This window comes from Perca fluviatilis, chromosome 2, assembly GCF_010015445.1.
Source record: "Perca fluviatilis chromosome 2, GENO_Pfluv_1.0, whole genome shotgun sequence".
Lineage (NCBI taxonomy): Eukaryota > Metazoa > Chordata > Actinopteri > Perciformes > Percidae > Perca > Perca fluviatilis.
The window spans coordinates 27,889,239-27,911,954 of NC_053113.1; the positions used below are offsets into that span (position 1 = coordinate 27,889,239).

The 22,716-nt window shown below is 40.0% G+C and overlaps 1 protein-coding gene across 4 annotated transcripts in view; it reads left to right on the forward strand.

The window, feature by feature from the left end:
• fam168a (family with sequence similarity 168 member A) overlaps positions 1-22,218 on the forward strand; it is a 29,524-nt gene extending 7,306 nt beyond the window's left edge. For 2 of the 4 annotated variants that reach the window (XM_039822035.1, XM_039822043.1), the window contains exons 2-9: positions 3,065-3,172; positions 3,902-3,993; positions 7,412-7,492; positions 11,217-11,362; positions 13,687-13,713; positions 14,723-14,909; positions 17,480-17,606; positions 19,083-22,218. In XM_039822035.1, the coding sequence (XP_039677969.1) occupies positions 3,111-3,172; positions 3,902-3,993; positions 7,412-7,492; positions 11,217-11,362; positions 13,687-13,713; positions 14,723-14,909; positions 17,480-17,592 (708 nt within the window). In that variant the 5' untranslated portion in view covers positions 3,065-3,110 and the 3' untranslated portion in view covers positions 17,593-17,606; positions 19,083-22,218. The remainder of the gene's footprint in view (positions 1-3,064; positions 3,173-3,901; positions 3,994-7,411; positions 7,493-11,216; positions 11,363-13,686; positions 13,714-14,722; positions 14,910-17,479; positions 17,607-19,082) is intronic. The other 2 variants (XM_039822055.1, XM_039822046.1) reach the window with 2 other exon arrangements.
• Positions 22,219-22,716: the final 498 nt, after the last annotated feature.

Genomic DNA, 22,716 nt, shown 5'->3' on the forward strand with positions numbered 1-22,716 from the left:
ACCCTTGTTGCTGTTTGCTGGGGTCTCTCTATAATCAAAAAGGGATGTGTTATTGATATTTTCATTGTCATTGTCATTTTTGCGGTTCTTTTCTTTATGAAGTAGGCTATGCCTTAAGCCCCAAAAATGCATAAACCATGGCGATGTGTAGGCCTACACGTCTCTGCCCCTTTACGCTGACCTACAAATAAATGTACTGTCTCTTTTATGGTGAATCTGTCCTCGGGAGAATGGTATTTTACAATCATAGTGTGCTGTTGAACAGAAGGTCTTCTGGCTAGGAAGAGGCTTTTATTTAGGAATAGAGAGCCTGAAGGGCCAATCACCCTCTTCTCCTGAAAACAAAGGGAGCTGTGGTCAGGCACTCCTACTCATCACATGCATCTCTGCCGTCCTCTGTTCCTCACACACACCTTCATTAGACGCATTGTGGTGCCCCTCTAGTTTTCACCCATTCACTTTTCATCACCTTTGCCTACACATTCTGGTTCTCAGGCTGAACCAGATGAACAAATGCATCTTTCTATACTCTATTCAGCCACAGCTGTAATTGGGGTTGTGTTGTTTTTGCAGCACTAGACCTTGGGGTTGGCTTAGCCACCTGTCCACGTGTTAATGGGCTTTCTTTCCTCACTACACATTTACATGCACAATTGGCTCACGTGAATAACCACCAGATTGAGGAAATATTTTTAAATTAAAGCTCTTACGTGGTTTGCTATAACATTGATTTTTATGATTTTGTTTGATAATCGTCTGTCAAGATGAGAGGCCACTAAGTTGGCTAATGGCCATATGATGTCTTCACCTAAATTGTGACCATGATGGTGCTTGAAATTGGGGGAGGGAAAAAAAACTATCATAAAGCCATGCTCACAGGCTTAGTATTGGCTTTAGGGATGGCAATCAGTCCGTCGGTCCGCCACACTGAAATAGCTCTAAAGGTAATCGTAACAATTAGGCTAGATAGAGTGCCATTACATTTTATGGGTTAACATTTGTGGTTTTGAGTGAATTGTCTCGACATCTTTGGGATGGATTGCCATGACATTTGGCACAGACATTAATGCCCCGCTCAGGATGAACTGTACCAACTTCTCATCTTGGACCACCATTGTTCCAAATTCTGATTTGTCCAGCACTTTGATTAATGAACAAATACCTGCATGCTGGTGACATTCCCATCAGACATGTACTATGTTTAGTTCCAAATGGAAAATGTTAGCACGCTTCCACACAAAAACTAGGATGGTAAACCGATACCTGATAAACATGGCATTGTTAGCATTGTCATTGTGAGCATCTTAGCATTATGTTAGCATTTAGCTCAAAGCACCGCTGTCCCCAAGTACAGCCTCACAGAGCTGCTGATTCTTATTGTATTATACTGCTCCTTGTGCAGATCATTGTAGATCAACTCGGTTGCAGTGTGGCACAGTTGCAATAATCTTTGCTTTTTGCTTGAATCTTATGTTAATAATTAAATGTTTGGGTGAAGAGATTGATTTAAGTGAGGTAGAGAAATCTAATGATAAATTAAACCAAGAACGGCAGAAAGGAATAAAAAGTAGAAGGCAGAGTTGACCCAGAGGAAGGATTTAAATTGTAAGAGATACAGTAGACGAATGAGGAATGTACTATGTGATGTCTTCAGCAATATGATAATGAATTGGCACATGCTTTTGTTATGAAATATGAATTTGGGTAATGAACCAGAGTTGACCTATCACCACTCTTGTTGTTTTTACACACCTACAAACTCACACAGGTTCTTGGTTTTTGACTATTTTTAAGACGTGCATATGTGTGTTTTTAAGAAATTCATCTGCAAAATGACTCAAAAGCAACTGCACCCACGTGTTTGTGCTTGCATTCAGTTTCGGTGTCTCTGGGCGTTTTGACGTCAGTGTTTTTGGATGGAGCGCTGAAATTCTTCTTTGCCTAATTTGAAGTGTCACTTGGTGCTGTTTGGCATCACTACGCTACAGTGTACGTCCAGGAATTATGACGGTGAAGCTATAATCGCCTATAGGATTTGTTAACTGGCCATGAAGCACAAGCCCAGGATGGATCGGTTAGATTTAAGTACGTCTTCTGTACAATCCAATTCACAAATCTACAGGAAGCAGAATTGGACAAATGAGTTTTGATAGTCTGTACATGGTGAATGGTTGATGTGCTGTGTGCTGATAGAGTGCCACAACAAATTTCACGCAGTCTTATACATAGCACACGACAGAGCCCCACTGAAAACCAGACAGAACCAGCCTGATCACTGCCGTAACATACCGGCTCCCATCTCTTTCAGAAACGGAAGTGCAAATCAACACACAAACACAGCTCACACACCTTCCCTTTCTTTCTTTATTCCTTCAGCTGTTCCGCTCTGTGTTTGTGCAGTGCTCTTGTGGTTCTGGCTCATGCTCACTTGATCATGCGTATTCATGGCTCGGTGCAAGACTTGACCTATTTGTACTGTATTTTGTTCTCTGTCACTTGCCCGCTCATTGGGTGTGTTGTGCTTTTTCATTTGGCTGTCTTAATGTTTGCTTTGCTGCTTGTATTGGATGTTGTGTACAGCACATCACATATACACGTGCACGCACACACCACACACACACTCATGTCTCACTTTCTCTTGGACATGCACGCATCATATAGCCTAGGCTTTACATACACAGGAATTAATACAATATTACCTCAAGGCTGTTTTATCAGCCAGTACTGCTAGAAAAGGCTTGTTTTGTATGCACATAAACTGATGGTATAAGAGATTTAAAAATGGAAGCAAACACAGTCCAATTAATACAATATGTACGTATACGTTGGTTTATACACTGTTTTGTGTTTAGCACATTAATGCATATATTGGTGGCTAAAAACACAGCAGTCACCACAATCACTTACTCAAATGCTGTAAATCACTGTCTCCCCTGCTGCGGTCACTAACCATTTGCTGTTGCACTGGTGCTTGCTTTTTTGCTTTTTTTTTTTTATTTGCTTTTTTTTTTTCTCCTTTTCCTGTGTTCGTTGTAATCATGACCTCTCGCTGTTTTAATTTCAGATTTGCATATCCACTTCCACTCCTTCCTCATTTGCATACAGCAAGAATGGCGAGCGGGCATCCCACAGACAAATTCAGTTTCATGTATCAACCAGACACGCACAAGAGGTACGGGGCACGCATGCACACGCACTTACACACACACACACACACACACACACACACACATGTAAACAATATCCCATGCCCATATTCTCCGTGACAAGGTAAGTGGAAAGTTGGAGCACTTGAGGTCTTCTCATCTACATTGAGACCAGAGGTGCTTATGGGAGATGTGTGTGTGTGTGTATATATTTATGGCTCTGTTATTGGTCACCTTCACCCCAACCATTTCCGGCACCTGGAATGTTTAGTGGCCACTCTTCGTTCAATCCTGTAGTGGAAACCATGCTGGTAGAGCTCGCCCTGCCTTGTTTGGTGCAGTAGTGAAACTAAGGAAGATGTGCATTATTTGGCTAGCTGTATTTAATGCCACTCAAGAAAACCAAACCATTATTTTCAGTGGATTCATGCGTACTTGTGCTTTTCTGTCAGTACCTGTGCCTTATTTATTCCAAAAGTCTGTTTTTAAATACATTCTTACGTTGAGCCTACTTGAGGGTGAGGATTCAGGGGGCTTGAGTTTTTTTTTCTTTGTTGCATGCTGGCAAAATCCTTCGGCTGTCAGATGTCGCCTTAAAAGTCTGAGTTTGGGATTTGTGTGTGTGTGTGTGTGTGCTTGATAAACGTAACCGTCTTCTTTCCAATTTACACGGCTTACTTATTTCTCCATTTTTCTTCTGGCTTCTCTTATCCCCCTGCCCTCTCCTCCACACTTTCCTTTTCTCTCTTTCTCAGTAAGAACAGGTTAGCTTCAGCTATGAATCCAGTCTACAGCCCCGTTCAGCCTGGCACCCCATATGGAAACCCTAAAAACATGGCCTTTACAGGTAAAACACACACACACACACACACACACACACACACACACACACACACACACACACACACACACACAGAGAGCGTTATCATCCTCTATACCACCATAAGCATGTGACACACAACATTGCTGCAGAGTGCCCGTTCTGCTAATGGCCTCTTGATGCTCCTAAACGTTGTTCAGTTTTATAAATTGGTTAGTGTTAAGCCTGGTTCAGACGGCAGGATAATTAGGCCGATTTTAGCCCCGATTAACCCCTCCCGACAATCTTAAGGATGCTCCGATTATCGTAAAATAATCTGATCAGATATTCCTGCCGTGTGTGGTGTAGGGCTGCACGATTATGGCCAAAATGATAATCACGATTATTTTGATCAATATTGAGATCACGATTAATTATCACGATTATTTGTTGATTTTAGCCAAAACAAATTTTATTGTCACATAATTATAACTGCTTTTACATCCATATTGTGCTACATTCCTACTAATACATCCATATTGTGCTACATTCCTCCTTTATTGAAGGATACTGTGAAGGAGTATGCCATTTCAGGTGTTGTGCAACCGCTTTCCACACATGCATGTTTGCCGTGAAAGATACAGGCAACGCAATTTTCTGTTCACGTTAACGGCGCATGTAGTGCCTGGTATCTACCGGACGAAATAGCTACGCGGATTTCTGTGGCTCACTACACTGCCACTTACATGTCTGCGTTGCGCTCTGATGCTCCGAAACCCACGTTAGAGGCAACATAAACATCACTGCATGTCACGCTAGTAAACACTAATAACACGTTACACAGCAGGTAACGTTAGCCTACCGTTAGCCACAGTAGTAACTGGATTAAACACAGCTAAAATGGTGACTGCTAAACAGTGTAGTGTGTCTGTATTTCACTGTAGGATTCCAACAGCGGGACGTCCAACAGTCTGCTGCTAAAGCTATGAGCTAAAAGACACAAACTAGCACCGGTCACTGCTGTTGTCTGAAAAACAACACAGACGGGACAAAACGTTGCGTTTACTGGTAAACTGGTAAACATTGTGACCGGCTTATGATGACCGACTGCTACCTGTTGTGGAATTTTCCTCACGTTACTCTGTCCTCTGTGACTGTCTACATCTAGAAACTAAGCTGCGTGGTGCAGGCAGGGAACAGCTCTGATTGGCTCATGGAGACATGTGATCAGACAGTGGTTTATGGAGCGCTAGATTGGCTTTGCAAAAACTGTTCTATGAAGGGAATGACGCATTTTAAATATCGCTCAATCACGCAAATTTGATCGTGGGAAGCCAAAATCATGATCGTGATTAAAATTTGATTAATTTTGCAGCCCTAGTGTGGTGCGTTAAGACTGCTCTCGACTTCTCGGAAGGACGTCGGGACCGCTCCGATCTCAAATGGGGGATATCCAACATGTTGGATTTTTTTGGCCCGATTTCTCCTTGTGTGTGGTGTCCCCCGGGGACAAACGAGCACGCAGCCTGTGGACTGTGGCATATAATAAAGTCGATGGGCATAACTACATCCACAGCTGCAGTCCACCAGAGTACATGGAAACGAATATATGAATGTGTATTTCAACGGTAATTAATCTGTGTAGTACATAACGACATTTCTATGAGAAAAAACAACAACTCACCTCCATATCATGATGTAGCGGAGTATAGTCCATGCTCGCGTTGTCTCCACTTCTTTGACAATCGCCTTTTGACCATCGTCTGATCTGGGAATGTTCGGCAGTCAAATCGGTTCGTGTGTGATGTGTTGATTTTGCCGTGTGCTGCGCACCACACACTGTACGACCAAAACTGTTAGACCCGTGATTTTTTTATCGCCGTGTGTGGGGTCTCTCAGGATTGGAAAATCGGCCGACAATTTTAAAATCGTCCCGTGTGAACCAGGCTTTAGTCTAGCGAAGTTTACTTATTGTTGTTTTTGTTTCTGTTGCATGCATCCAGAAACTAACTTCCCTACACAACACTACTACACAAACTACCAGAGAATAGATAATGAATATGTAGTGCTGCACCATCAGACTGTACAGTAACACCGTAATGCGGCTTACAATGTGAATGTTTAGATTATGTATTCACCATCAAGTTGCACGCACATTTCAGTATATTATATGCGGTAAAATGAGAGCACTGGTGTAGCTTACAGTTATGGGCTTCCACTCATGTTTAGTTTACATTTGCATGTGAAGAAGACACACCCGTGACCATGTTTTTTGGGAATATTTCCTGGCATAGACTTAATTTCTTTCCACATGAGTGTCAGTTAGTAAGCAGCCCGTCTCGTGTGTCCATTGATGCAGAAACACTCAACACACTCATTTAAATGATAAAACAGTCCATGAAAGTTGATTTCCTATGTTCATATCTGACTGATAGGGGGCAACCTCTCTCACCCAGTGAGAGCGTGCGCCCCATGTAGGCTGAGTCCTTTGCGGCGGCCCGGGTTCGGGTCTGACCTGCTGCGTGTCATCCCCCATCTCTCTCCCACCTTTCTTGTCTATTCACGGTCACTATCTAATAAAGGGAAACATGAAAAAATCTGACTGATAGTAAATGACCTCTTCTAAATATAGGAAAATGAGCCCCGATAATGTCTGAGCTACACACTCATTGTGACCAGCAGACGACACCCGGAATAATGCAACGGAAGGCTATAATTAAACAAATGTTGGTAATAACACATTGATTTTAACTTGGGATTTTGTGAATTGCCATACCTGTAATGCTGTTGGGTTTTGTCAAAAAGCCACATTTATTTAGTTTTTATTTGGTTGTCAAATTTGCCGGCATAATCTATAATAAAAGCATATTAGACTAAACGGAGTACAGATAAGTTAACCATCACAACCTTCAGACTCTGCTGCATCGTAGATTTATGCTGACATGTATTAAACATGTTACGACTGGCCCAACCTACAGCAGCTAGATATAGTAAAGGCTCAAGGCTACAGAACAGAGCCTGTGAGATTGACTGCCAATAATAGCAAGCAATGAGCCGCACTTCGCTCACTGACATGCCGTCTCTTAACTCTCCTAGTTCGCTCCTCTCTTCCTCCTTCCTTGCTCGTGTGTGTGTGTGTGTGTGTGTGTGTGTGTGTGTGTGTGTGTGTGTGTGTGTGTGTGTGTGTGTGTGTGTGTGTGTGTGTGTGTGTGGTGTGTGGGGGTGTGGGTGGTGTGTGTGTGTGTGTGTGTGTGTGTGTGTGTGGTCCCCCACCATATTGGCAGGTGTGTCTCGTCTGTATGTAAGACGCATTCAGCCGACTGCGTTATTGGTGCAGACAGTTTTTTAATGAGCGCCATCTGTGCACATCCTGCTCCAAACCAAATAACTGCCCTACCTGTGTGTGTGTGTCCCTCTCTGTTTGTTAAGCTATGGTTTCTGATATTTTGTCTGTGATGTCTTGCAGGCTATCCAGGAGGGTATACTGCCACGGCTCCCACCTATACACCCAACCTCTATCAAACGGGCAGTCCTGGGTATCCACCAGGTGAGCCCTAACAAACACACACACACCAGTTGATGACTTTGTTTATATTTAACAAGGTAATCTCTCGGGAGGAATTGCTTTCAGTTCACCTCATATTTTTTGGAGTTAATTAGTAGGGTGTAAAATCCCACCACAAAGATGGCAGTGAGTGTAGGGGATCCATTGAAATGTAATGTTGAGGGATGTCGCACAGACGCACTGGTACATGCAGATGATTTTTATGTCATTATCACGTTTTAAACAAATATTAAACTGCAAGGATATGTGTTTTAATGATTGCCCTTTGTGGAGTAGATATGATAATATTGCCTATATTTTTTCTTTATTTTCACAATACAAAATAGAAAAATGTCAAAACTACAGAGCAAAATTATAACAAGTTGAAACATAAGGAAATAATTGTACAGTATGAACAAACGGAGCCAAAAAAGGCCAAGAGCATTATTGTGTGTCTCCCTTTTGAGAATTAAACATCCCATTTCATGAGGTAAACAACAATAATGCAGCCATCCTCTGATTCGAGAGTACTGTTAGGGAAGTAAATCAAAAATAAATGGAACTAAAAACTGTTGGCAATGAGGGATATCTTAACAGTTTATTATTATTAATATTAAATATTGCTGACGAGTAAGCATGGTATTCAGTTCACACTCTAAGAAGAAGTTGAGTAAGGTTTTGGTATGAAATGAAAGTTAGTCAGTGTTTAGGTTAAGGCTGGGAAAACACGTTTTTTAATAAATTACACACGGATGGAATTTTAATTTAAAGTCTTATCTATTACTGCTGCTGCTCTACACTGCTGCACTGAACTTATGTTGATTATGCATACGCAACCTAAAGCAAATCGTTTCCCCACACTTTTAGTAATTGAGTTATTTGTGATTAACATTTTGTCGAATCAAAAATTGATGTAATGCCACAATTATTAATGTTTTAAAATGTGTTACATCTCAGTATACTTTGAGCAAACAAGGTTGTTTAGTGCTCCACACAGGTTGCAATAATGTGAAGGCAGGATGGAGTAAGTGCAACCTAAAGGGCATTAATGGTGAAGGAGTGGGAAGCTAGCCGGTAACAGCTGCCAGTGGCCTTATAGCAGCAGATACGTGCTCTGCTGGGGCTCAACGTCTGGTCCCCACAGCAGATGGGAATAACAGTTGTCTCGCTGCTTTCCAGATATGGTGTGTCTGCATAGATATAGATTGTTTAGTGGGACGAGGGTCTTGAACCTTTCGGCCTAGAAACCCAGACTAAAAAACAATCTCACTGGAGTTGTCAAAGATGAGATCAAAGCTTGTGTATGAAATGAAATGGGTCTAACCTCTATTTAGTAGTGACTTCCACTGACAAATAACATTTTGGCAATTAATAATTGAATTATTGGGGGTGAAAGCTATATCATTATGATTTTTTTTTTCTTCTTTTTTATAAGGTGTCACATGTAAAAACTTAGTTCACCTGCTTGTAGTAGGTTTAAGGGGCCGCAGATACATTGCTTCCTGTCTCCTTAGCTGTAGTGTCTTCTAAAAGCTTTTTATAGGAAGACTTATTTTTTGACTACAGTTACTTGCTTTTATATGAATTTGCTTGAGGCAGGTATCAAAGTTTTTAATTGAGATTTGAACGCACAAAACGACAAATTCTTATCTCAAGTAGTCTCAAATATCATAGTCCCAGTTGGGTTTCATTAGCAGACTTGTTAATTCATTATATAAAAAATGTATAGGTAGTATTTGCAAAGGAGAAAGGGAGAGGCTCATACAATGTCAAACTCAGAAACTGTCAAGTTTAATTAACAACATCAGATACATAAGTCAGGGAGACAAAAAAAACCGAAAACCTTGAAATAACTAAAAGGTTAATGTGAAATAAAATGTTACTTTGCAATCAATAAGTCAATAAGATATTTTTACAATAGGGTCTTGAAGACGAGCAATGAAGTCTGTGACTTTAAAGATGATATTTAGGTGGTTCCAGACAAATGGATGGGATGGTAAATTGGTAATAGGGAAAGGACAATGAAGTCCTTTGAGTATCTGGTATTATGTTAAGCAATAGGTAGATTATCACCTAAATAAAAACATTTTGAAAGTCATAATTACTATCAATCGATAATAGATGTAATTTTCTGAATAGGGGAGAAAATAGCTACTTAAATTGTTTCCTTTTCTCCTGAATTTTAAGTATCTTACCAAGGCAGGATGGGTTTGTAGATTTCATCTGTGCTGCTTTTGAAGCCTCTTTCCTCTCGTCCCCTCCCCCCAGTTTGGTTTTGTCTTTTGGAAGTCTAACAAAATATCAGGTATGCTTTGGCAAAGCTCACCCAGCTTTGTTCCAACAAAAGAACCTAAATATGGTGTTTTTCTGTTTTAAATCAGCAGTGGTACTGTTTCACTGCAAATTTCTTTCTATGAATTCTGCAGTGCTTAATGTATGGTGAAATTAAAGTCTTTTTAGATGTCGTGTCCCAGACAAACATCAACCTCCAGACAAGCTAGCTATGCTTGGATTAGAAACGTGTCTTGAACAATGTCTTTATTTCTCAAGACCATTGAATAGACAAACTGCTTTCTATCAGCGAGGCTTTTGTGTAATTGTCACACACCATTGTCCTCTAATGCCCTGCATGCATGTGTGTGAGAACACACACACACACACACACACACACACACACAGCAGCAGCTCCAGCATCTCTTTGTTCCCTTGTCCTTGTGTGAGAGAAGCGCTTTCATAAGCTCCGCAGCAGCAACTAGCTAGTAGCATGTTTGACCTTCAGGCTCCTCCGAGCGGCGGCTCAGAGGTACTGCACCCCACAGAGCCGAGCCCAGCTGACAGCGGACATTAATGCAGTGGTTTGAATCAAGTGCCTCCACTGTACTTCAGTAGACCTCGTGCCTTTCAACCCTTTTGGTGTAGTGTCAGTTAAATGGTGGTTTGTGCCACTTAGTTGGTAGGTTGCTTGACTGTGTATGCTCCATTAAAAAGGTGATTATACTCTATACATTGACTACAGAACTGCTTTCTGTAGAATGCTATTTTCAAAGAGCACGGTAAGACTAAGGCTAATTTAGGCTTTTAAGACACACAACCCTTGGCTGTGTCGTTTTGAGACTCAAGTCACATTACTAGACAGCACTAGTCCCCCATCTGGTGGATGGGGGATGCAACTAATGATTATCATCCTTTTGGTTTTATAATACAACATACAGTATTGTTTTGTGTATGTCCCAAACTGACAGTCCCAAACCCCAAAATATTCAGTTTTACTATAAATTAAGACAAGGAAAAGCAGCTTACTCTTCAGATCATATTCAACCCTGATGTTCAGGGTTTTTATACAGTATATTTATTGTTTAAAGAGTAGAATTATTCATAAAACACAGTACTGCTGACTCACATCTTCCTTTGACCGTATCTAAGGACTGACTTAGACCCTGAATTAGAGTATTCTGATTATATCTTTTGTCCAACTGATGTTCAGTTCAGAATTGCCTTTTCCGAATGGTGGTAACATGGTGAATTGTAGTAACTTGCTGCTATAATTAAATTGTTTTGTTGACAATAGATCACATGACTACTTGTGTGTGAGACGGGTCGATTGTAGTGACGAACCCACAGAATTATCACAGACGCTTGATTGTCAGAAACGTATTAAGTAGGTTGCTCTAGTGTAATGTGTTTCTAAATCCTTCTTTCTGTCTCCCCTCTTTTTGACCGTGTTTAGGATATACTTCAGCAGGCACCCCGTACAAAGTGCCCCCCACTCAGTCAAATGGAGCGCCCCCTCCCTACACCCCCACCCCTACCCCATACCCAACAGCCATGTACCCCATTCGCAGTGCCTACCCTCAGCAGAACCTATACGCACAGGTAAGGATACTGAATGATTAACAACTTTACCTTAGACCCACTCTGTACTCTGCAACTGAGAAATGGTGATCAGATTTGTTGTTACACCAGTCAGTTGGCAGTGCCATTTAACTCAGTCACTTTGGTAAATATACGCACATTGTATCTGGTTAGTTGATTACACGATATCAGGGCAGGAATTTTACAGTGGCCATGTTTATTTTAATTTTTTTTTTCCTCACTGACTGCCCGCTTCTGTCAAGTCCGCCCTGGCAACGGAATGTTCGTACATGTACTTGATTTGTCGTTAGGGCTGTAGCGATACACTAATCTCACGATACGATACACGATATTCAGCTCACGATACGATATATATCACAATATTCAGCCAACGATACGATTCGATACGATTCGATATAATTCGATACACATCATTTTCTGAAAGATTTAAAGGGGACAGAGTGATCTTGTGAGTGTTCCATTTACTTGGATTTAATTAATTAAACTGAAAACATCAATTACACAATATGTCTCTGACTGGACAGAGAGTCTACAGCAGGGATCATCAACTACATTTTTTTCAGAATCTTTCTAAGCACTCTAGTGGCCGGACTTTCAAATAAAGAAAATAAAATTAATTTATACCTAATACGCCTATTCTTGTTCGAATTTTTTTTTTTTTTACATGTATTAGTGTGAGCAAACTCCTAAAAAACATGGAAACTCCATAATGATAACTGGCTCTTTAACTAGAAAAAGATCTCAGACTAGGAGGCAGTTCACTGAGGAGTGATGGTTAAAGTCTGTGATTATGGAAAAATTATTGTAGTATGCAGCATCCTGATTGGTGGAAAATGCTTGCAGAAAGAGAGGCTGTTGTCAGGTAAACATGTCACAGTCAAAGAGGCTGAAGCAAAAAGTTGACGTGGAAAAGCCAAAAGCCCAGCTTTAATGATGAATGGACCGATAAGCAGGCTATGCACTCGTCATTTATGCCTCATTTGCAATGAAACGATGTTTTTGCAAAATAATACAACCAGCATCATCATCACTCGAACATAACGATCGCGTCATTCACGTGCATATTAAGTAGCTCCAGTTTGGTTTGTTCAGCCAACAGTGAGGTTTACAAGAATTTGTCAAAATTTCCAGATTCCCGGCAACCTAAGATAAACAGTTAGACTAAAAAGCTTTTGTTTTAGCTTGTTTGTAAAAATTCGCTATTTGCAGAGTAGAGCTGTGTTTGCGTAAAACAGCGCGGTGGACTGAGCAGATTGAAATATCGCTTTCTACATGTTTATGCCGGTCTACACAGGTGAGTGCATTGATAAGTATTGACTTTCTACTCACGAAGGTTTAATTGTAGCCTATTTATAGAAAAGAGACCAGGGTGAGTTCATCTGCCCCAGCGGCCGTTGGTAACTCTGTATCGTTCCCAGTCAGGTGCTGCGTGTTTTTAACCTTTAACGCACACACAGCTCGGCTCAGCTGTGTGTGTGGAGCTCGGGCATTGCTGTACAGAATCCCGGCATATGAATAGAGATGTAAATACAGGGGGCTGGGTTTTTGCTCTAAATGTTTGAAATGATAAATAACAGAACACATGTTTTCCTCTTTACATTTTGTGAATTCATGATTATTGTGCGGGCCAGACTAAAAGCTTTGACGTTGGCTGCTCTACAGCGACACTAGCAGCTGGCTGACCAAATCGCTCTTCCTGCAACGCGAACGGGGGTAAACACGGGGGATTTGAATGGGACTTATATATCGATACTCACGGCTTAAAAATCGGTACTTTCTTGGGGAAAAAATATTGATTTATATCGCAGAATCGATAAAATGGCTCAGCCTTATTTGTCGTGTGGCGTGACAATAAATATGCACGCGTGAAAGAGCTCTTGTTTTGAAGTTTCTTGCGGTATTTGAAAGAGTGACAGTCTCTACTCGATTAGTGCTGCGTATGTGCAACTCTCAACAGAGATAAGGAGGCAGCGAGATGGCTCACTCATTTGCTACTTCCATCATCAGCTCTGGAAAAACAATGTTTAATTCAGAATGTTATTGTTATAAGTGTTATTAATGTTATTAATTCATGTTATTGACTATTTCTCTATATGGAACAATCTCATACATAAATCTTATATAGGCAAAATATATAAACTACATATATGTTCTCACACATTATATGCTAGATGTGATGTAAGTATATAAGCCATATATACTCGTATCCTTGAAACGTGTTTTATAAAAGTCTCTATCAATAACCCCCCCGATTCCCCATCATCAAATGATGACTCTGATTAATCAGTTTTGTTTTGTTTTTCAATATTACTTGGTCATTTTAGTGCCCTGAGGCTACAATGGTTGTGATGGTATGTGATACTAAACCTTCTCTAATAATATGAAGTACGAATAAATTATTTTTTGATAGAAAAAAAGTGTTTTTATTTCTTTAAAAGTGTTGCACTGTTTAATAAAAAGGGCATTAATGCTTTTAGAAATGGATTTGTCTGTTTTAGTGAAATCAAGTTTTTTAACTTACAGCCTTGATGCCCTGGCATGTGGCCTCTGTGCCCTAAAACAAAATTGCCCCGCTGCAGGCCAAGTGGCCTTGCCCCTAAAATTACATAATTCTGGCATATATATATATATAATATATATATATATATATATATATATATATATATATATATATATATATATATATATATATATATATATAGCCGATATCCTGTTTTTTTTGTTTGTTTTTTTGCATCTAATTAAGTGCAACAATTTACTAATAACAAATGAGACACACAATTGCTAAACTTAATGAACATTTATTCAACACGGTTATTAACTGCATTGTCTCTGTTTTAGTCAGTGTTTAGGTGTAGGCTATAACGTTTCGCATAGTTTCGAAAATGCAATCGAACGTCGTTTTCGTCATGTGGGCGGCCCCTAAAAGGCTTCACAGTTACACTTGCTTACTGTCCCACAACCATCCCAAATGACAAATCTGATGAATGTTCTACCCTTCAGGAGTAGAACAGTAGTAGGGCCTTTTTCCAAAACCCTGTAAGCTAGTTTAGCTGTTTGGAGGCTTCCTACCGTGACGCTGACGTCTGCTCGTAGAACAGCAACATTGAAACGAGGAGAAACGCTAACTTCGTTCTGCCGCAGCCACACTGACTAGGCTGCCTGCAGATGTGGCTGAAGACCTTTTTTGTTAATCTGCCTGTGAAGCGCAGGCATCGGACTATTCCGATTCTCTCAATCGGCCCCGATTAATGCCATTTGGATTTTCAGTTTATGTTTTATGTGGATGCGATGACTGAAGAAAGAATTGAAGTGATGTGTTGTTTGTGGGAATGTTAATATTAGTGTTCATCCTGACAGGGAGCATACTATACCCAGCCAGTGTATGCGGCTCAGCCACATGTGATTCATCACACCACCGTGGTGCAGCCTAACAGCATCCCCTCCACAGCCCTCTACCCTGCCCCTGTCCCTGTCCCTGCTCCTCGCAACAACGGCATGGCTGCCATGGGGATGGTAGCTGGGACAACCATGGCCATGAGTGCAGGTAAGACCAGAACCACTAACTCCAAAATGTTTATTTATTTCATTTTTCAGAGATGACTTGCTGGCGTCTCTGTTCTCTCTTGACTGTAATCTGCATTTAAGTCATTTATTTATGCTGAAGATAGTCATGTTTTTTTTTATGTTGCTCTCTGAATGTGTGTGGAAGTGTTTCCTTTTTGTTTTGGCTTACTGATAGATTGTATGTACTTGGCTGGGTCAGGTCTGTATACCCTAAAACAGCAGGATATAAATTGGACAATTAATTGAATCGTTGACAGACATTTAAATGGCAACAATTCTGATCATCAATTTAATTGTAGTTTCAAAGCAGAAATGGCAACAAAAAAAGTCTCTGGGTTGAGCATCTCAAATGTGAATATTTGATGGATTTCTTCATCTTCAATGATAGTAAAGTGAATGTGTGGTTTTTGGGCTGTTGGTCAGACAAAAAAAGACCTTTTCAGTGATGTTGCTAGGTACGCGGCTTGCGTCTCTGACGCATTAAAATCCGAAAGGACGCAGTAAACTCACCAGCCATTTGTCCAGCCATGTGTCCTTATTTTTTTCCTGACAATGCTAAATTGTGATCACATCCATTGAATCATAGAAATAGACAAAATAAACCTCAAAATAAACCTGCACACAGTTCTTATTGAATATCCTTGACGACACACACACACACACACACACACACACACACACACACACACACACACACACACACACACACACACACACACACACACACACACACACACAGTTGGCTAATTGCCTTCATAGAGTTCAAAGTCAAAACTCCGACTCATTAGATCTGCATGTGACAGTCTACCATCTATCATAATACAATGGGTGGTGATGGCGCAGTGGATATGACACATGCCTTTGGTGTGGGAGACCCGGGTTCGATTCCCACTGCAATACATCAACCAATGTGAGCAAGACACTTAGTTGCTCCAGGGGCGTGCAATAAGTCTCTTTGGATAAAAGCGTCCGCCAAATGACATGTAATAATAATGAACACACACACAAAAAGGTCCCTAAGAGGCAACAAAACGTGCACGCAAGACGCTCCCTGTCTCGGACCTGCAGCTTCAGTCTGAACAGAGCACCGTGTTGGTGTGCTGCAGAGTCCAGTCTGAAATCCTCCCACCATTGCGTGCAGCATGTTAGTTACCGACAGGAACTATATTTGCATCACTGTACTTTACGGTATCACTTCAGGTAATTACTGTCCCATAGCTCTTGTATACTGCTCTTCTGTTGCTCCGCTGTACAGAAGACCACAGTAGGCAAAGGTAAGCTTTTATAGAACTTCTCAGGTCACACACAGCGTGTCGGTCTACTCCACTGCTAACCGTATAGACTTCCTCAAACTCTTCTCTTCTCTACCCCTTTTTTTTTAACCTGAACATGTCCCAAAATACTTTTTCCCATTTACTGTCTTGCATATCTATTTCAGAATGTCTCCTGTCAAATGAAATTGTAAGAATGCATCTTTGCCAAAGGGGCCTGAAAATATGAGTTTGATAGTAAGTTGAGCCATCGGGGGGTAAACTGACCATCTGACTTTTAAGACCATTGAACAATGAAAAGAGATTCTTCAATATCCTTTCCTTAAGGTTGCAGGGAAATGTGAATTATTGCTCTCCCCTTGCATTTCCTTCAGCCTTTAGTGGTTGAGGTAGCTTTTTAAACTCATCACTCATGGGAATGCATTACAAACTGCGTATTAATGTGTTTTAGTATTGTCAAGCTATTGTTAGCTAAGACGGTACATGAGATTTAGGTTTATTTTAAGTGACTAGGAGTGGGACATTTATATTTGACAGAGAGGACCATTAAATCTACCACACGTAAACGTTTTCTGCTCCCTGAAAGAAGTTTTTATTTCATCCATTTTCCCCCCTTTGCAAGAGTCCTTCTTTGTGGTGTGACTGAAACAAAGATTTTTAATTTGGGACAGTCCACAATCATTTCAGGACGGCTTAATTGTATTTCGGGACGGTTCCAGGAGGATGGTAAAAAAAGATTATACTCCCGTGGACTGAAAACCTATCAACATCACTGCATTTTCAGCCACAATCATTGGCTCTGGTAACTTCTGTTGGGCAGTTTTTGCCATTTGACAATTTGTAGACTAAGAACTGATTGATTAAGAAAGTAACATAGTGGAAAAACCAGGCAAAATATATCTATCTACATGTGTGTATGTACGTATGTGAATGCATATTTATGTGGATATGCATGTGTATGTACTATCTTTTGTATACACTTTTTTTATATACATACTTATATCTTTAGTCATATATTTATATATATATACCCTGTTAAGCTTTGTTGTCCTAGCTTTTAGCCGTATGTCTATTTCTGTGTATGAACGCTGAGAGCAACAAAAGCCAGAGTCAAATTCCTTGTATGTGTTAATCCTTACTTGGTCATTAAAGCTCATTTTGATTCTGATTCTGACAATGACCACAACTGCAGCAACAAACCAAGCCTTCATAGCTGTTCAGCAGATGGATTCAAAAATGGCTGAAGCTCATCAATGGTGGTGGTGTTTACTTCCTGTAGGGACCCTGCTGACAACGCCCCAGCACGCCCAGATTGGAGGACACCCAGTTACTGTGCCAACCTACAGGGCCCAAGGGACACCTGGGTACAGCTACGTACCACCTCACTGGTAGAGCCCACCCATCATGTGAGTGTCTGCTGTTTGCCTTCTCCTCACCACATCCCTCCTCCTCTTCGTTTTGTTGTCCTTTTGTCTGTTGTCTCACTGACTTGAACAACTATGCTGCCTCGCATTTTGGTAAAACCTAATAAACAAAATGAATAGTGGAAAATTGCTAGTTAATTCACCCAATTAGTTAATTAACTGAATTAGTTTATAGTTATTTTACTATCAACAATGAAATGATGATTAATACTGTTTACTCATTGTTATTAATGCTATAATGTATGCTATTTTATCATTAGTTCAGTGTAATATAACATTTATGAATTCAGATAGTTAATACTTGTTTTGTAAATCATCTATAATAATTATTTGAATGCTATTATATCTAGTTAATGATTAGTAAGTTGTAGATAAAGCATTTTGGGTGATCTATAAAAGCGGATCACTTGTGCACTGATGATAGCTACCTAAATTGTTAATGGATGCTTTACAAAGTATTTATTAAGCATTAACAATCCTATTATAACCTCTGTTGCAACTTTATAATAGCATCCAAATAATGTTTGCAAACTATTTACAAACTGACAACTTTTCAAACTATTTCTTAAAGGTTTACAAATCATTTGGTAATCATTAACACGTGTAATATATGTGTGCAACAATAAGTTAAAGAACATAAAACATAGCATTACTAATCATTAGTAAACATGAATTATCATTTCATTGTCTAACTGTAAAATAACTTAAGTTTAATTATCTATCAATTTCCCATTCATGAGTGATGGTTATTAAAACAACATGGCATCATTACTTTGCGTAAACATACACAGCACTTTCCTGAAGCCAAATGGCGTGTTATCTGTACGCATTTTGAGCTATCTGCGTGTATGTCTACGCTGTATACAGACACATCACGTGGCGTCGCGCATGGCGTGTTATCGTGCGAACGTGCCGTACTATCGCGAGAACGTCACACGCGTGTTTATAAAAAAAAAAAAAATAAAAAAAAAAAAAGTTGGGTTTAGGAAAAGAACATTGGGAAAAGGCTTTAGTGAAAAAAAAAAACGACAAAAACGCGACTGACCAACGTCGCACGCTTAGGAAAACAATAAACGTTTAAAAAACAAAAACAAAAGCCACACGTGGGACGCGCCCCGGCTCTCCTGGGTGTAAGTCCTGTGTTTTACCCATCCGCCACTCCAACCAACGTCCCTCCGCGGACTTGCGTCCTTTCATACTACTCGCTAGAGCGAAAATTCACGCGTAATGTAGGTCAGTGGCGGCCAAACGGCGTTGATAAACACGCTAAAAAGCGATTATGTGTCTTGATAACACGTCAAAATGGCATACGAATTGGCGTGTCATACATACGCCACTTCATGAGATCAATCAGATTACAAAGTGTGACCCATATTTCCTAACCCCTCTTTTCCTCAGAGGTCTGAGTCGGCCTTAAATCAATCACCAAGGTGTGCTTCTGCTCTTCTCCCCCACCAGATCTGGAGTCCACCATCGTATGCAACTTCTCAAATCTTACACGGGCTCCCACTGGTAACCATGGGAACTCAACACCTGTCTGCAAGAACAAAACTAAAGTGCAACAGCCACTTTACTATTATTGTTATTGTTAGTATGCGACATTCTCTAACGTTTTTACAAAAGCTGCTTTTATTTTTCTCTGTTCATTTGCCAACCAGTCATTACCTTATTTTGTATGGCTATTTTATTTTTTTTATTTGATCTCCTCATTTTCTGTTGATGTGTCTGTCATTGGAACTCCAGAAGGACTCTTGACCAATCACGGGTGTCAGTTGCTCCTGTTTCTGTGTTGTGCTGGTGTGTGTGGTCCTTCCTGCTGCTGCTCAGTTGGTTGGAAAATATTGGGCACTTATTCTCAGAAGTGCACTCATTATCATCTCCATCAGTCACTACGAAGACTTAAGCTGCCACATTTCTAACAACTAGATATCAGCACAGGGTTTTAACATAATAAACATTTTAGTTTTCTGGTTATTTAATTTTTTTGATATTCTTACTTTTACACATCTGAATTACTTTTTTTTATTTTTATTTTTTCCTCTCTTTTGTTCTTCCCTTCTCTATCATTTTTGTTCCCGCCTTGTTTCATTTTCAGTTTAATCTCAGTCGTCTTCCAGCGCCTAGCTGTCTGTCGGGCAGTAGTCAGTCCATCATCCCTGCCGTTTACGTGTCCGTGAGTGCTATAGGCAGATCACTTACCGACCATTACCCATGCTGCTGCTCACTGTGTCCACATTAGCATAGCACACACTAAGAAAACTTCACCTACTACATGCTACATACTATGCAGGCTAGTATGTTATGACACTATCGGAACCTTAACCTGTAAGAATCTTTATAATAACCATGTCAACAGCATGGGTGTGTACACACACACACACACACACACAGGGGCTCCTGCGTTGTGTCAGAAAAAAAACACATGATCACTTAGTGGCACTTACTATACAATACCTCCAGTTATGTTGTTACTGATCACACACACACACACACACACACACACACACGTACGTGACGTGGGTTTCTAGGGGTGTGCATGGCAGACAGCAGAGAAGGAGTTTAAAGGGATTGTGTTGGCGCAAAGAGAGGAGAGCAGGACTGGATGGAGAGAGCAGACTTTAAGGAAGGAGGAGGAGCTCACATATTCACAGTCGGGTTATTTCATTTCAAGGTACAAGACATTTGAGTTTGGGACATGTCACCTGCAAGAGGCCACCCAAACACTGCTATTTTTGCACTACATGTATTGTACATTGATTCCTCACTGTGATTACATCACCTCCTCCTCCATCCTTTCAGGCGAGGACTTTATAACCAAACACTCAACAAATAGAAACCCACGCTCTCGAGTATACAGTTAATAGTGGACCAGTCAAATACATGTGCTGATGAATGGATAGGTTTCAATCCACTAGTCCATTTCACAGTTCTGTGAGTGCTGAAAAGACCAAACCAGTGACATGGGTGGTTGTGCACCACATTTAGGAAGAAATGATGGCAAATCAGAGGGCTGTAGTGTGTATACACCTGGTCTATGTCATAGGGATGATTTGTTATGCTCTGAATTTGGGTCAAAATTTGAACTTTGTCGGTATTACCATATGAATTGCAAGAGCACTGTAGTAAAAAAAAAAGTGCTGGTTTTAGGGTTTGTGGCTCCAACAGTTGAACAATATTAAGACATTTTAGCAAGAGTGCAGAGCCATGATGATGCGGTCACTTAGTTGTAAACTGGTTCAGTCCAGTTGGCTTTTCAGACTTTAAGTCATTTTTTTATGAAAAATCCATTTGTCATGATAAATCCAATCATTATTTTTTTTTTCTGGAAATTTACACATCTGCTTTAACTGACTGCATTTAAAACACAAAACATAATAGTCAATTTTTTTAAGTCCATGCATAACCTTGATAGTCATCAGATGAGGATAATATTTGAGCCAATGAGACATGGACCCTATACAGCTATTCATTTTCTGTTGCCTTTTATGCTTATACATGTAGAGACCTTCATGTGCAAAGGCAGTATGATGACCCATTTTAATCTAACACTACAAACATACCGAGTAGTGGTGGTGGTGGGGTTTAATATTTAAGTGAGGCGTGTGGTATTTTTCAGGATGTACACACAAAAAAGACTCAAATTACAAGTTCATGATCTGTAGAGTACAGATTTGTATAACAAAAATCATTTACTTCGCGGGTATGTAGATGAAGTGGTTTGATATTGCAATAAAATAAGCGGGAACGCCTCAAACTGTTAACATACAGTAATTATTTTCTGAGTGTTTTGAATTGATTTAAAAAAAGAAGCTTATTGTAATCTCTAAAGGCTCTGTATGCAGCCTCCATTCAATAATTATTGCAGTTACTGCTAAGAAGAGAAGTAGGAACATATCAAAAATTTAGTATTGAATAACTGTGGAAATATTGCAGAACATAAGACAAAAAAATTATAATTTAATGCTAAGTAACAGGTACCTATCTTGTTAGTGCAAGATGAAAAAAATTATATTGTAATTAAAAAATAAAACAATAAGGTTGAGTGTTTGAGGTATTCTTAGTCCAGATGTTTGTACACTAGTAGGTTAATTCTCAAGAAAATATTGCATAATACCGCTGTCGGATGAAAACCGTCGATCTTTGAGCCTTATTTTTGAAACGGCCCTTGTATTTTACAAGATAAGTGGATGTTTATGGGTCATATATTGTTCCCACCACGCAAAGATCTTGTACGTTTTAACTCAAGCCAGTACAACTGAAAAGAATCCAGAAAGTGGGTTTTCTTGCGACAGCAGTATTGTGACTCGTCATTAGGATTTATTTAACCAACCACTACTTCTGTCAGTATTTCTCAATAAAGTCTTATGTTTTTGTTTTTTTTTCTTTTTCTTCTTTCCCTCTGGTCAATTGAGCATAATGGGTATGCATAATATTCAGGTGTATTTCACTATAGCATTGGATATCTAAGTTAAAAAAAAAAAATGCAGTATATTTATACAGCAAGTGGTACAGTAATGTATTTCTAGCTAAGCATGGTTGCATCAGTGTGGCAGCTACTGTTTGTGCTTTTAATATATATATTTTCTTTACCTTTTCTGCATCTCTACGTGTCTGTTTACTGACGAGGGGAACAAGGTCTGTCAACAAACTTGTGGAAATTCACATCACCAAATCCCACAATTGAATTGTCTGAATTCACAGACCTTGAGGAAGCAGAGGATTAATGACAGAATGCAAATGGATAGCAGCTTTTTTTTCTTCCTTTGGTTGACTGAAAAATTGTTGCCATGATGCTTTTGGGGGCCATCTTCGCTGTCCGTTTCTGTTCTGTGGGTGCAAAGATGTATTGAATGATGAATGAAAACCCTCAGCCTCCACGCCCTTTGTTCTGTGCCATATTTCACCAACAGTTAAGTAAACTATTAGTTTCTTCTCCTAAGTAACTGGTGAAAGTCCTTGTTATGTCTAGCTTCCTGTGAATCTGTGTTTTCCTATTGCTGTCCTGTTCCTCACATTGTTGTTAATGCATTTTGCCTGTCTCACTTTTATCTTTCTTACTCTATCCTCTGTGTTTATCCTATTTTCACTTCAG